The sequence below is a fragment of the Mastigoproctus giganteus genome, chromosome 12, assembly GCF_048544385.1.
Source record: "Mastigoproctus giganteus isolate SK-2022 chromosome 12, ASM4854438v1, whole genome shotgun sequence".
Taxonomy (NCBI): Eukaryota; Metazoa; Arthropoda; class Arachnida; order Uropygi; family Thelyphonidae; genus Mastigoproctus; species Mastigoproctus giganteus.
In genome coordinates, this window is record NC_143586.1 from 83,147,521 (window position 1) to 83,164,214 (window position 16,694).

The 16,694-nt window shown below is 37.5% G+C and overlaps 1 protein-coding gene across 7 annotated transcripts in view; it reads left to right on the forward strand.

Annotated features, from left to right (window-relative positions):
* The window catches only part of scrib (scribble planar cell polarity protein), a 1,177,936-nt gene that overhangs the window by 198,846 nt on the left and 962,396 nt on the right, over positions 1-16,694 (forward strand). For all 7 annotated transcript variants that reach the window (XM_090386364.1, XM_090386369.1, XM_090386366.1 and 4 more), the window contains exon 6: positions 13,084-13,158. In XM_090386364.1, the coding sequence (XP_090242490.1) occupies positions 13,084-13,158 (75 nt within the window). The remainder of the gene's footprint in view (positions 1-13,083; positions 13,159-16,694) is intronic.

The window sequence follows — 16,694 nt, forward strand, 5'->3', positions numbered from 1 at the left end:
ATTCACCAATCTCGTTGCTCTTCTCTGTACTCCTTCCAGCGCCGACCGGGCTAGCTGAGTGGGTAAAGTACCTGCCCGGCAACCCAAAGGTCGCGGGTTCGATTCCCGCCTCGGGCTTGGATCAAAGTACTGCAAAAACCTTGGGAGGTGCAATATGGCCACAGAAGCCGATGCGCCAACAACTACCAAATCAAAAACTCCTTCCAGCAGCATCTACATCCTTCCTAAAATGAGGCCTCAAGACCTGTATTCAGTACTCAAGTTGTGGCATGCTCACTGCCTTATACAAGGGGACAATCAGCTCCTTATCCCTACTAGCAAAATTCCTCTATGTCATCGACAAGACACCATTAGCTACCCTTTCTGCCTGTCTGAACTGCTCAGAAAACTTCGTATCTGACTCACAATTACTCCCAGATCCCTTTCATTCTCCATTAGCATTAGTAGAGGCATATGATGCAAGAAAGCAAACTTATGCAGCATCAGCCAAAAAAAAAAAAAAACCCTTCCACTTCACCCCTCCGTTCGTTTGAAATACCTGTCCAGCTGAGCCTTAAGTTTATTTAGGCTATCAACTTCCACAACAAGGGATGGAAGTCTGTTCCACCAACCAACTAACCGCTGGATAAAGGCAAACTTCCGCACATCTATCCTACATCTGTCTTTCCTCAATTTGAATTTATGCCCTCTCAGGTGATTATTCTGAGCAAGAAGCAGTATCCCATCAGCATTGAGCATGCTCAAACCATTCAAGGCTTTGTACACCTCTATCAGATCACCTTGCCGGTAGGCGCCTCCGTAGCCAGGTGGGAAGGAGCAGCATTTCGTATCACACGCTTCTTCATTAGACCGGGGTTCGAGCCCGTCACCACCAAATACGGACAATGCGGAAAGGGCAGGGAATGACCACCGCATATCCCGGAACAATATGGCCTTAGTTGCTAATGCTCCTAAAAAAAAAAAACCAAAAAAAATAAAAAAAAAAATAAATAAATAAAAATAAAATAAAATAAAAATAACCTCGCCAGTGCCTAGTCTCCAGACACTAATTTGCAAAACTTAAGCCTTTCTTTGTAAGAGCAACCCCTCGTTCCGTTCACTAACTTTGTTGCCCTTCTCTGTACTCATTCCAGCAGCTCTACATCCTTCTTGAAATGAGGCCTCCAGACCTGTATACAGTACTCAAGGTGTGGCCTGACCATTGCCTTATACAAGGGAATAATAATTACCTCCCTATCCCTGCTAGAAAAATTCCTGTATATCATTAATAAGACACCATGAGCTACTCTTGCAGCCCGTCTGCACTGATCAGAGAACTTCGTATCTGCCTGCACAATTACCCCCAGGTCCTTTTCATTCTCTACCACTGTCAGTGTAGTACCACTGAGTTGATACGTTGCTCTGGGGTTGCTGTTTCCCATATGTAATACTTTACATTTGTCAATGTTAAACTTCATTTGCAACCTCTCAGCCCATCTGGTCAACCTTTCCAGATCCTATTGCACCAGCATAGCGTCAGTAGCATCCTTAACAACACTGCCAACCTTTGTATCGTCTGCAAACTTGGACATTAAGCTTGATATAGCATCATCAATATTATTTATAAATACAGAAAACAACAATGGACGCAACACTGAACCCTGAGGGACTCCACTAATAACATTAGTCCCCGATGAGCAGTGTCCATTAATTACCACTCTGTCTTCTGCCACTCAACCATTCCTTTATCCATAGCAATAATTTGCCACCAATGCTACACTCCTCCAATTTGTGCAGCAGTCTTCCATGTGCAACAGTATCAAAAGCCTTTCTAAGATCCAAATATATAATATCAAAGTTATTCCCTGCATCCAATTCTTTTGTGACCGCATCATAGTATCCAATTAAATTGGTCAGGCAAGACCTTTCCTTCACAAAAACCATGCTGTGTCTGAGCTATAACTGAATTCTTGTCAAGATGATCCTGCAGTGCTTCTTTATCCAGTGTTTCCATTAATTTTCCTGAAATACAAGTTAAACTCATAGGTCTATAATTACTTGTGTCAGCCTTTGATCCTCCTTTGTGAATTGGGGTTACATTGGGGTTACATGTGAATTGGCATTATGGCTAACGGATTTCTTACTTCCTTTGCTGCCTCCTTTAATATAGATAGATCCCATCCACCCCAGGTGTCTTTCTTGTATTTATCTTGAACAATTTCTCTTCCACTTTACTCTGCTCTCAATTATTACAAGATCATCTAGCTCACTGCCAGTGTTTACTTCATCTATGGCATTCCACTTCCTGAATAACTCCTCGTGTGTGAATGTAGATGCAAAATATTGATTTAGTTTGTTAGCTACCTGAGTAGGATCATGAACAGTTGAACTATTGATATCCAATGGACCAATCTGATTCATCCCCTTCTTTCTAGAGTTTACATAAGTAAAGAACTCCTTTATGTTTTTCTTTGCATCCCTTGCCAAAGATTTCTTGTAATCTGCCTTCGCCTGCCTAACCTCCTTAGTAACTTGGTTACAGATCAACTTATAGATATCATAGGCTTCTGTGTCACATGTTAATTTATATGTATCCTATGCATTTTTCTTCTCTGCCATGTCTCATTAGTTCATCTGACATCCATTTAGGCCTGAACCTTGAATAATATTTCTTAGTTGGTATGTAAAGCCTAGTAGCTTCCAAAATAAGTTGATTGAATGCTTCTCATTTTGAATTTGCTGTTGGTAACATCATCAGTTGGTCCGACTGTATAGAATTTAAATACTGTCTCAGACCATCGCAGTCGCCTTTACGAAAGCAATAACCCCTCCTTTTACCCCTGATGGTAGTTACCTCCTTGAGTAAATCCCACTTCAGCACACTGTGATCACTGCCACCTAGTGGTTCCTGTATCAGCAGATTCTTAATGCGTGAAGAATCACCACTGATAATCAAATCAAGAGTATTGCTCCCTCTAGTTGCCTCCCAAACATGCTGATTTAGAAAACAATCATCCAATAAATCCACAAAAGCCTTGCTAGTGTGTGTGTGAGTGACCAACCCACAAATTCCAGTCAATGTCTTGGAAATTAAAATCCCACATTATAAGACTCTCTGATTTACTGGCCCACTCTATTTCCCTGTACAGTTTGTTATTATACTCATCAGAGTCATTAGGCCTATAGCACACTCCTACTCTCAATTTTGATCTCCCAATGCTTATGTCACACCAAACTGACTCGACACTGCACTGTCGAGTGTATGTGTTTCTTGACTAATAGCATAACCCCTCCTTCCTTCCTATCCTGTCTATCCTTTCTGTAGACGTTGTACTTCCCAAATTCCAGTTCTGCATTACTTATATCTGTGTGACACCACGTCTCTGAAATCCCAACAATATCTGCCTTTGATGTTTTGAGCAATACCTCAAATTCATCACATTTATTTACAAAACTCCTAGCTTGGTGTACACGCAAGTATACATGCACCTGTTCTTTTTCTTAGCTCCCCTAACACAACCCATGTGTTTACTTGTACCCCAATGACTCCCAGCAGTCTCTGAAATATCCTGCATCTTATTTTCCAAGCTGCTGTTCATTCCAATAGAAGCAGTGCAAGAATCACTTTCACCTCTGCCAGTGGCTGCTGTTAATATATTAGTCCTTGTTTCCCCCCAATCTAGCAGTTTTCCGACCCGCCTAACACTGCCTCGATAGCATCAGCAGACATTCTTGCACCCTTTCTATTTAAGTGTATCCCATCCCTGTAGAAGCAGTCTCTCCTGTTAACAAGTACAGACCAGGCTGAAAAAAAATTCTACCCCTTGAGCCTTGCACAATCTTTCTAGGGCTGAATTGATCGACAGGGCTCTTATCATATACTCCCTCCTATCGCCTACTCCCTCCTATCGAGTCTGGGCATAATTGCAGACACTTTCAAATTCAACCCTAATTGACGACTTTTTTTCAACAGTGACCTGTACTTGTTAAGTAATTCCGCCGGCTCCTACTCTTAATATCATTAGTGCCAACGTGTACAACTATATTACCTTTTGTGCCCTTAAAAGATGAAATCTGCTCTACAACATCATCAACATTTGCCCCTGGCAGACATACCCTATCCTGTTCCACCTATCCTTTTTACAAAGCATGTTTCCCGTTTCCCTGACAATAGAGTCACGAACAACTACTAGTTCCTTTGGGATCAGCTCATTCTGTCTTGGGGATTGCCGCTGTGTTGCGTGATGCCCAAGTGCAAGCTCTGGCATTGGTGTGGGCAGCTGAGAGCTTGATGGGCCCTGACTTTTAATCCTTCGAGGGCATCCACCCTGTCCTTCAAGCTCTCATATAGGCCCATAATAGCGATGAGTTGTCGCCTGATTTCCTTACACTCCTTGCATCGCGCACATACAAAGACATCCCCCATGGCAGTATCATGTCCCGTACCTGACTGCTTCACAAACATCAAGCAAATAGTGCAATTTAAAAGGCCGTGGTTCAGAGGGCAACTGCTCCCCTCAGTTTTCCCCTGAGCCAGAGCAATCCCATTAGCTTGAGCCTTTTGCTTTGCTGGTCTGGTCTGAGTCATGATTTCGATTTAATTTCAATAAAATTTCAATTTCAGTACAAAATTAAAACTCCAAACTTGTATCCCAACACAGTTATAACACTATATTTATGTGTCAGTAACGAGTGTTATCTACGAAATCCCTTTATATAACTTCCGTATCAAGTTAAGTATTAATTATTTATTTTTTCTAATTATTTATGTTACGTAATCTAAGTCGTTATATGTATATAGTTAAAAGTACAATTTATTTGACAATGAAGTTCAACAAGATTAATAGATTTACTGATTAATTGACAAATATTATATTATGTACTATACTGTACTAAGCTTATGCTATCTAGTTTGAGATATTTTGTATCACGTAAGAATGGTGGCAATTTACGAACGGTAAATCTACGGACACTTATGTATCGATTAACTTACAAATCTCGCTGTCTCAATTCAGAATAAACTAAGGATCCTGACTAGCTACTTACAGAAAATAATTTGATATAACAATTGGTTAATAAATCGGCTAAATATGGTTTAAAAAAAAACCTCTCGTTCAACAGAGCTGCAACTTGTAACACGTGGATTTGATACCCTTACCAATACTAAGTAATACGTACAAAATCTCTATCTAAGTTAAACTTTAAACTAAGTATCGTAACTAGGAATATAAAGCTACTTTAGAAAATAAGTTAATATGCCAATTTAAGCTAATAAAACAGAAAATAAATCAGAAAAACTTCTCTGTTCCAGGAGCGGCAATAAGCTACGTCTGCACAGACTACTCTCATTCTGACACTGTCCACCTCAAATTACCCTGAGTGTAGTACCATAGAGTTGCCATGTTACTCGAGGGTTACTGCTACCCATGTGCATTTCTTTACATTTGTCAACAGTCTTGTCTAGATGATCCTTCAGTGCTTCTCTAACCAGTGACTCCGTTACTTTCCCCGGAATAGAAGTTAAACTAACAGGTGAAACTAACTAATTACTCACGTTACCCTTTGATCCCCCTTTGTAAATTGGGGTCATATTTCCAGTCAATGGGGGACCTCCTTTGAATCCAAAGAAACTTTCATAATTATGGCTAAGGGGTTGCTTGCTTCCATTGCTGTCTCCTTTAATATAACTGAATAAATCTCATCCACTCCAGGTGCCTTTCTTATGTTCAACTTCAACAATTTCTCCTCCACTTTGCTCTCAGTTATTACGAAATAATTTGGCTTCCTGCTAGATTTTGATAAGCCTCTGGCCTCCACTTCTCTACAGACATTCCTAATTTGTGAATGTAGATGCAAAATACTCATTGTTTGTCTGGTTTCTCAGCAGGATCATCTTCCTTCTAGAGTTTACATAAGTAAAGCAGTTTTTGCTGTTTTCCTTCGCATCATTTGCCAGTGACTTATCGTAATCTGCCTTCTCTTGCCTAACCTCCTTCATGACTTGATTATTTGTGACTTCGGTGTCACCTGATAAATTATATTTTTCCTATGCATTTTTCTTTTCTGTCACGAGTTTCCTTCTTCATCTGACCTCCATTTAAGCTTAAACCTTGATCAGTATTTCTTAGTTGGTACAAAAAGATTTGGAGTGAATGGATGGGTGATATAAGAGGGGATTTTTTTCTTTCTGCTGCTGCTATTTAAGCTTGCTTTCTTGCATCATATGCCTCTACTAATGCTAAAAGCTTAGTAATTTCCAAGATTACTTCCTTGAATGCTTCCCATTTAGAATTTGCTGTTGTTAACATCATCAGTCGGTCCCATTGTATAGAATTGAAAAACTGTCTGAGATCACTGTAGTCACCTTTGCGAGTGCAAAAACTCTTCCCTTTACTCCTGATGGTAGTAAATCCCACATCAGTACACTGTGAACACTGCCACCCAGTGGTTCCTTTATCTGCAGATTCTTAATGCATGAAGAATCACTTCTGATAATGAGATCAAGAGTATTACTCCCTTTAGTTGCCTCTCAAACATGCTGCTATAGAAAACGATCATCCATGAAATCCACAAAAGTCTTGCTAGTTTGCAAGTGACCAATCCACAAGTTCCAGTCAATATCTAGGAAGTTATAATCCCCATTATAAGACAATCTGATTTAATGGCCCACTCTGTTTCTCTGTACAGTTGTTCATTGTACCCATCAGAGTCATTAGGCCTATGGCAAACTCCTACTCTCAATTTTTCTTTCCCAGTGCTTATGTCACACTAAATTGACTCAATATTGTACTGTCCTCCACCCATGTCAACTGGATACCCTTTCCTAGATTTTGTTTCTTAACTAACAGCATAACTCCTCCTCCCTTTGTATGCTATCTATCTTTTCTGTACACATTGTGCTCTCCAAATACCAATTCTTCATTCCTTATAGCTGTGTGACACAATGCCTCTGATCTTCCAACGGTATCTGCCTTTGATGTCTTGATGTGCACCTCAAATACCTATAAATTTATTTACCCAACTCCTAGCATTGGTGTACTTGCAAGTATACATGCACCTGTTCTTACTCTTAGCTATCCTAACACAGCCCATGTATTAACTTGTTCCATTATGACTCCCAGCAGTCCTGGAAATCCCTAGCACCTTGCTTTCCAGGCTGCTGCTGCTGCTCATTTTAAAAGAAGCAATGTAAGAATCACCTTCACCTCTGCCTACGACTACTGTTAATCTATTAGTCTGTGAATCCCCACCCCCAAGATAGCAGTTTTCTGACCCACCCGACATTGCCCGATAGCATCAACAAATATTCTTGCATCCTTTCTATTTAACTGTATCCCATCTCTTTAAAGCAGTCTCTCCTGTTAACAAGCATAGACTACACAAGAAAATTCTGCCTCATGTGCCTTGCACATTCTCTCCAGGGTCGAATTGATTGACAAGGCTCCTATTGTGTCTGTCTAGAATTGCAGACATTCTCAAATTTAACCCTAACTTGCAACTTTATTTCAACATTGACCTGTACTTGTTAAGTAAGTCTGCAAATCTCCTACTCTTAATGTCATTATTGCCAATATGTACAACCTATCACCCTTTGTGCCCCTAAACATGATGACAATATTACATTATATCATTTACTTCAATGTTGCAAACATGCACATTTCCATTTTTATTGCAGTATTAGCATTAGCATTAGTAGAGGCATTTGATGCAGGAAAGCAAGCTTATGCAGCATCAGCCAAAAAAAAAAAAAAAACCGCTTCCACTTCACCCCTCTGTTCGTTCAAAATACCTGTCCAGCTGAGCCTTAAACTTATTTAGGCTATCAACTTCCACGACAAGGGATGGAAGTCTGTTCCACCAAACAACCACTCGCTGGCTAAAGGCAAATTTCCGCACGTCTATCCTACATCTGTCCTTCCTTAATTTGAATTTATGCCCTCTCAGGTGATTATTCTGAGCAAGAGGAAGAATCCCATTAGCATTGAGCATGCTCAAACCATTCAAGGCTTTATACACCTCTATCAGATGACCTCACTGATGCCTAGTCTCCAGACACTGTAATTTGCAAAACTTAAGCCTTTCTTTGTAAGAGCACCCCTTTGTTCCATTCACTAATCTTGTTGCCCTTCTCTGTACTCGTTCTAGCAGCTCTACATCCTTCTTGAATGAGGCCTCCAGACCTGTATTCAGTATTCTAGGTGTGACCTGACCATTGCCTTATACAAGGGAATAATCACCTCCTTATCCCATCTAGAAAAATTCCTATATATCATTGACAATACACCATGAGCTACTCTTGCAGCCCGTCTGCACTGGTCAGAGAACTTCATATCTGCCTGCACAACCACCCCCAGGTCCCTTTCATTCTCTACCACTGTCAGTGTAGTACCACAGAGTGATACGTTGCTCTGGGGTTGCTGTTTCCCATGTGTAGTACTTTACATTTGTCAATGTTAAACTTCATTTGCCACCTCTCAGCCCATCTGCTCAACCTTTCCATATCCTGCTGCAGCAGCATAGTGTCAGTAGTGTCCTTGACAACCCTGCCTACCTTTGTATCGTCTGCAAACTTCAACATTAAGCTTGATATACCATCATCGATATCATTTATGAATACAGAAAACAATAATGGACCCAACACTGAACCCTGAGGGACTCCACTAATAACATTAGTCCACGATGAGCAGTGTCCATTGATTACCACTCTCTGTCTTCTCCCCCTCAGCCACCCCTTTCTCCACAGCAGCAATTTGCCTCCAATGTCACACTGCTCCAATTTGTGCAGCAGTCTTCCATGTGCAACAGTATCAAAAGCCTTTCTAAGATCCAAGTATATAATATCAAAGTTATTCCCTGCATCCAGTTCCTTTGTGACTGCATCATAGTATCCAATCAAATTGGTCAGGCTTCCCCTTAACAAAACCATGCTGTGTCCGAGCTATAACTGAAGTCTTGTCTAAATGATCCTGCAGTGCTTCTTTAACTAGTGCCTCCATTAATTTTCCTGGAACAGAAGTTAAACTCACAGGTCTATAATTGCTTGTGTCAGCCTTTGATCCTCCTTTGTGAATTGGGGTCACATTTGCACATCTCCAGTCTGCGGGTACCTCCCCTGAGTCCAAGGAAGCTCTCATAATTATGGCTAAGGGTTTGCTTACTTCCTCTGCTGCCTCCTTTAATATAACTGGATAGATCCCATCCACACCGGGTGCCTTTCTTGTGTTTATCTTCAACAGTTTCTCCTTCACTTTACTCTCAGTTATTACAAGATTCTCTAGCTTACTGCTAGAGTTGAATACACCTCTGGCTTTCCCCTCGCTAAGTAACTCCTCATGTGTGAATGTCGATGCAAAATATTCATTTAGTTTGTTAGCTACCTGAGCAGGATCATCAACAGTTGACCCATCGATATCAAGTGGACCAATCTAATTCATCCCCTTCCTTCTAGAGTTTATATAAGTAAAGAACTCTTTGCTGTTTTTCTTTGCATCCCTTGCCAAATATTTCTCGTACTCTGCCTTCGCCTGCCTAACCTCCTTTGTAACTTGGTTACAGATCAACTTGTATCTATCATAGGCTTCTGTGTCATGTGTTAATTTGTATGTATCCCATGCATGTTTCTTCTCTGCCATATGCCTCATCAGTTCATCTGACATCCATTTAGGCCTAAACCTTGAACAATATTTCTTAGTTGGTATGTAAAGCCTAGTAGCTTCCAAGATAAGTTCTTTGAATGCTTCCCATTTTGCATTTGCTGTTGGTAACATCATCAGTTGGTCCCATTGTATAGAATTTAAATACTGTCTCAGTCCATCGTAGTCGCCTTTACGAAAGCAATAACCCTTCCCTTTACCCCTAATGGTAGTTACCTCTTTGAGTAAATCCCACTTCAGCACACTGTGATCACTGCCACCTAGTAGATGGTCTCTCTGTTTATCTGAACTGTGTCAGTTCTGCTTGAAGAGACTATCACATTGGCACTACAGCAAACTCACAGGGGTTCCACAGAATGTTTTAAATTTTTGAAGGAAACAGTGATATTCGACATCTGTTGGACACCACGCGAACTACTAGTTCGAGGTAGTTCACAGTTTCAAAATTACTTAAGTTATTTGAACCTAACTACTTAATAAATGGAACTGTTAGGTATTTCTTTTGGCCTATGGTGGGGTGATAAAATTACTGAGGCATTAGGGGCAGCGTGAACTGGGAAAGTTTGGGAACCTCTGGGCTATTAGTTTTGCTATACTGGTTATTGAGACTGGTGCCAGGGATGCATGGTGGGTGAGTGGGAGGAAGGCAGTGCCAAGATCCTACTTTTGAACACATTCATCAGACTTTTATTTGCATCCCCTTGGAACTGTTGGTGTATTTTGGAAGAACTACCCTTTAAATAGTATCGCAGCCTAGGTTAATCTCAAAAGAGTGTTGTAGTATCCCAAAATTACAAGATTGTCTAGTTTTCATTGAATGGAAGGCTATATCCAATGTGTTAACTTTGCTGGGTGTCACTTTTTTTATTTTATTTATTTTGTTCACAGATCCTTTCTACTGCATTATTATGTGGGATGGAGTCAACAGAAACTGTTGACTCCATCCCACATGTTGACTCCATTCACACCTTAACAAACCATACATTTAACTTGATGTGCTGAATTCCCCTCCTTTTGGGATGGGAGAAATTTGAGAAGTTAGCAGATATTCCTGGATGCTGAGAATCTAGGTTTTATACTGCTCTTTGGCCAAATGTGCAGTTTTATTACTCATAAATGAATTTTCTGTTTATACTCCTCGAAAACCACAAGTTCCAAGGAGGTCACAAGCTAGATTCAAGAACCATGTTTAGTAGGGCCTGAATTACTCCAAGTGCATGTACCTCTATACCCTTGTGATTGACCACTTGACTACAGTAATTGTTAATCTTAGGAATGAACGTGATTGTGATATGGTCAAAATTTTTGGCAAGTTATCATGAATGTTGGTTGTGTAGTTCTTTAAGGTGGAAGCCACAGTGTCTCATACAGTGGTGGGAAGGTTCTCCTGATGTAAACAAGATCAGCTTGGAGGCCAAGATTCTTTCAGATCCAGAGTATTATCCAAGTAAGTAGGTTACTGAAACATTTTAGCAGTGGATAAGCAGGATCTGACTTGAAATAAATAGCCTTCTAAATTTTTACTTGGAAGACATTTTCTTTATAAGTTTTATATTGAAAAGTATACTCCTTTGTAGTAATTTTTATACTTTATTATTTGCAGGACATTTTGGTATCTCATAAATTTATATAAAGATTAATATTTTACCTATACAGGCAACCCCCAGTATAACACACAGTATTTCTACAACATGGTTTCACTCTAACACGATTGATAAATTGCAGCAATCCTCTCACAACACGGTATTTCTACAACAAGGTTTGAGAATTGGGGGAATTTGCATAACACGGTATTTTTTGAGCTTTCATGCTGGGAAAACCCTGCTATTATGTTAGATGTCATTTTCAGCGTTTCCATTCCTTTTTGTGAATCCCTTTTGTTGACTTGCTAGTTGTTATCACCTTCGTGATGTATTTCTGGAGGTCACTACCATAAAACAAAAACAATTTGCTGTTTCCAATCTGTTAACTTTGCTGGGTGTCACTTTTTTTTATTTTATTTATTTTGTTCACAGATCCTTTCTATTGCATTATTATGTGGGATGGAGTCAACAGATCCTTTCTATTGCATTATTATGTGGGATGGAGTCAACAGAAGCTGTTGACTCCATCCCACATAAACACCTTAACAAACCATACATTTAATTTGATATGCTGGATTCCCCTCCTGGTCTTTTCTGCTAGTGTAATCAATTATAAATGGGTAGTAAACTCAATCTTCTTGCATTTGCTATACTATCGATAGCTAGAATTCTGTGGATTTTCACATTATTATGGTGAAATGTGTTTCCCTTTCTGTGAAATGTTCAATCATATAAAAAGCAAATAAATTTTCAGAAAATCATTATTTCATATCATGTTTGTTGCAACTTGTGCATGCCGTGTTCTTTGTTATTAATTGCTTATCATTTTTATTGTTTTAAATTTTGCAACAACAAAAAAAAAAAAAAAATTTCAGTGAACAGAAACATCAATTAGTATGTACATATTATAGTACGTATTAATTAAGCTATGTATGTAAGCTTAAATTTATTTTTATTTTGCTAACTAGAAAATATTCTTCCAATTTTCAATTATCATTTAAAGCGGGGGTCCACCGTATTTTGTTGGAAGATCCCTGGGTTAGGATCTGTGCTTATTTGAGACCAGAAAAAATAATTGACTTCAAACAGTGCAGTTCATGACTTTTAAAGAGAGTGGAAGGTACATGAAATGTAGATGCTGCTTGGCAGCGATGAAGAGAAAAAAAAATTAAATGAACGTACATTATCTTACCTATAAGTATCACAGTTTGTAAAGTAAGATGTTTGTTCAGTTATTACTATTTAAGTTACTACTACTATTAAAATAAAGTTAAAATATTACTGTAAGTTATTACTACTATAAAAATTAAGTTTCCGATAGTTATATATACATATAAAAAGGCTTATTTTTGTTTGCTTTTGGAACATAACCCCCCTTTTGTACTAGCTCTTAGTCCTGTATAACATGGTTTCGCATTACACGAGATTTTGTAGGAACCAAACTACTATGTTATATGAGGGTTACCTTTATATTTTTTATGTATATAAATTGTGTGTGTGCGTGCGTAAGTAAAAATTGGGGTAAAAGTTATATCAGATTAATGCCATCATTGTCTGGATATATTGAAAGGGGTTAGCCCTAGAAAAAGTTCCTTTCAATGTATCTAGCTATCAATAATTAGCTACATAATCATTATTGTATTATATAATTATATATTATTACTAATTTTTTTTTTTTTTTTTTTTAAATTATGTTTATTTCCAGGGTATGGCATTGTAGACCTACACAGGCTATCTTAGTCTTTATAAGTTATTGGCCTTATGGCCTGCTGTTATGTTTATATACATATTCAGTATCTATATGGTACATATTATACTTTTACTATAATAATTATATATATGGATTTAATGCAGATTTATTCTTATAGCCCACTTTAGTTGGCCAGTTGTCCAGTCTGCAGGAACTGTGGTTGGATTGTAATGAATTAACAACTCTTCCAAAGGTAAGGATGTTTATATGTAGGTATACGATTTAATGCATTATTTATTTCTGGTGAAAGTGATGATTTCTGCTATTGAAATCACAGTGGTGAAGTTGTGTTAACCCTTTACTAGTATGGTGTAATTTTTTTTTTTTTCCCCCTTTTGTTAGCTGTATGGTGCATTATCACAGACTACTTTTTTTTTTTTTTTCTTCATCAGATGCAGGTTTCATTAAAAATGTTTTTGTACAAATAGAAATGTATTTTCACTTTATAAAATGGCATCACTTTTATAGAAAATTGTTTATTTTTTTTTGTGTGTGTTACAGGAAGTGCTTCATGAAGAATTAAAAATTTCAAAATTCTAATATTTTAAGTTTTTATTGAAGCTTAAAAGTTTAAATTTTTTTTATATATTATTGGTTTATAAAACTTGAAAGAAACAAATATACATGTAGTAAGAAAATTTAAAAAAATAACCACATAAATTATTGTTTACTCAAAAATATTATGTAAATAATATATCAGTGTGGAAAGTAGTCTTTGTTTTCCAGAGAACAGGAAACCCTGACATCAGGTAGTCCTTTAATGGAAGGTAAACGTAAAACGCTTGTAGCATTCTCTAGGAAAAGAGTTAACGATTTTTAGACTTCTTAAATCTTGCCATGAACTTTTCCTCCTTGGCAATGAATAACCTAGCAGAATAAATATATATATATATCCACTATCTCCTGCCCACAAATAATAAAATAAAAATAATTCAGGTTTGGACTATATCTTCTTTACTTTTTTCAGGTCATCCCAGTGGTGAATTATTGCCAAGTTTTTTTTTTTAAAGATTTTTAGTTAGAGAAGGAACGTTTTGGGGGGGGGGGGTTATAATTGGCTTTGGATATAGTCGTGAAAAGATAAAAATTGGAGAAAGATTCTTATAGATGAATATGAAATCCCATGTTTCTTTCTTTTAATTTCTCCATGTTTGTTTTCTTCATATAATTTTAAACATTCATAATTTTTATGGCCTGGCTATTTAGTGATTAATAAGCCACCCTATTGCATTATAGCTTCAGGAAAGTGGTAATCTGAGCCATTGTAATCAACAAGTACTTTCATTATATGTTAGTTAGACTTTCAGTGTCCAAACATTTATTAATGATCTACTAATGTTTGTTTTCCATGTCAAAGTTTGTCAGTAACTTAACACTTATTTATTAAATTGGGTAGAAATTACAAAAAGAACTGGTGATAAGGTGCAACCCTGCCTCAAGATATGATTGCAGATTTGCCCCTTTATGTACTAACTTTTTATTACTCCTTAAAAGATGATCTTTCATGCCACATTTTTATAAAATTTGGAATAGCAGATATTTAGGAACTGTCATATGCTTTTTTCATAATCAGTAGATCTTAAATATAGATTCTTGTTGTTCCCATGCCTTTTCTGTGATTTGTCTTTGTGTGAATATTTGATCCTGAGATTGCCTGTTATTTAAAACTTAACTGTTCTTCCCCAAGTATTGTTAATTTCAACAATACAGAGTGTCAGTTATCCGGAATAATTGATGGCAGACCTTGTCCGATAATTGAATTGAATGTAATAATTGAATGTAAGATAATAATTGAATGAAGATAATTGAATGTAAGGTAAGATTAAATAAATTTAATCTTACCTTACGATTAAATTAAATAATTAAGATTAATTAAATAAAAAAAATTATAAACCAATCTCAGAAAACAGAAACATCCATCCTGACATTTTTATGATTTTTATACAAAGCAGGAAAATTAGAAAGATTTTTAAATGCTCTGTTTTTCCGCCCTACTGATAGTGAGCACGGACAATTGTGTCCGTGCTCGCTATTTAGGCGCCTCTGTAGCCAGGTGGGCAGGAGCAGCAGTGCGTAGCACGTTTCTTGATTAGACCGGGGTTCGAGCCCGTGACCACCAAATATGGAGGATGCGGAAAGGTCAGGGAATGACCACCACATATCCCCGAAGCAATATGGCCTTAGTTGCTAATGTTCCTAAAAAAAACCAAATAATAATAATAATAACACATAACAATTCTAACCCACTCTTTTCTCATCTTAAAACATGGTGCAGTCATAATATAAATTTTTGTTAGTTTACACCAACCTTGCGTTATTTCACTGCAAGGTTGGCGTAAACTACTAAAATTTTATATTATGAATATGCCCAACCCCAGAGGCCTATTTCAAGAATGATGCAGTCATTTCTCTTTTAGTGGCAAAGATTTTCTCGGTAATGCTTTCCATAATAAGCCCCTTCTCATTAACATTATAAACGTTTTCTTTCTCATAATTTGCTATAACTGAAGCAAACTTACTTTTAAAGGACACCACTGCCATTTCATATGCAGAAAGTTCCTCACCTTGAATATCTAGTTTGCATATACCGTGTCTTGGTTTAAAGTTTTTCAGCCAACCTGTGCTTGCCTTAAAATCTTCATTACCTCTTAATTAAGATCCAATGCTTTTTCACCCAATATTGGGCCAGACACTGGTTCACCTAAACTTGGTTTCTGAAGAAACCACAAATAAGTGCACTCTAAAGTGGTATTTTCAGGTTTCAACATGATCTTTTTCCTGCTAGATCCTTCTTCACTATTCATAATTGACACAAATTCTATAACACTGGAATTTTTCGTGATGCCATAAATTGGTGAAGTCCCCACATTAAACTCTTTGGAGAGATTTCCTAAATTTTCACCCTTTCTAATTCTATTAATAATTCTATCAATGTTAAAACTACATGTTTTCTTTTCATTCACATTTTACTGTAAAAAATTGAGAAAAATAAATCACACAGTTATGGGCTGATATTATTCTTACCAAATCTGGGGCTAAACTAATCTGAAATTCACTCATGGTTTCCGAGAAAACCCAGTGGTCTCTGTGATATTTTTCTAAAGCATATTTCTGAAGGTCACATCCATAAAACAATAAAAACAGGTTGCAGTTATCGGTTTATTGGGCCTTTGTACATTGTACAATCTGTTATAAACGGGTAGTAAATTTAATCTTTCGCTTATTGGAATCAAAATTCAATTTGCAAATGTGATTATTATAATTGGCGCTTACTGTATACCGTAAAAAAAAAAGATCAGCCTTTCAAATTATTTAAGATAACTAATGTTCTACTGTACTTCTAAATCCTCTTCGTGAGGATACTTGAATAAATTTTATATGGTACAAAAAGATGTGTAATTTCTCTTTAATTTTGACGTGCAGCTTTAGTTCCCTTTTTATATATTGGTACAATCAGCATCTTGCTTTAGTGTTCTGAACTGTGGGTAAAGTTGTGACCACTGTAATACTGTTTTCTTCCAGATTTCAGCATTTCAGGTATGATTTAACTTCTTTCCAAAATTCTTGCCTTTATTTCTGCATGTGGACAGTATAGTCTTCACCTGTTAGTACAAAAATTATTAGGCAACGTCAAGACAGAATGCACACGGACAAGGCTACCTAATCTGATCGCTGAATCATCCTGTACCCCGTGACTAGACAGTATAGTATACAGCTCAAGTAATCCTA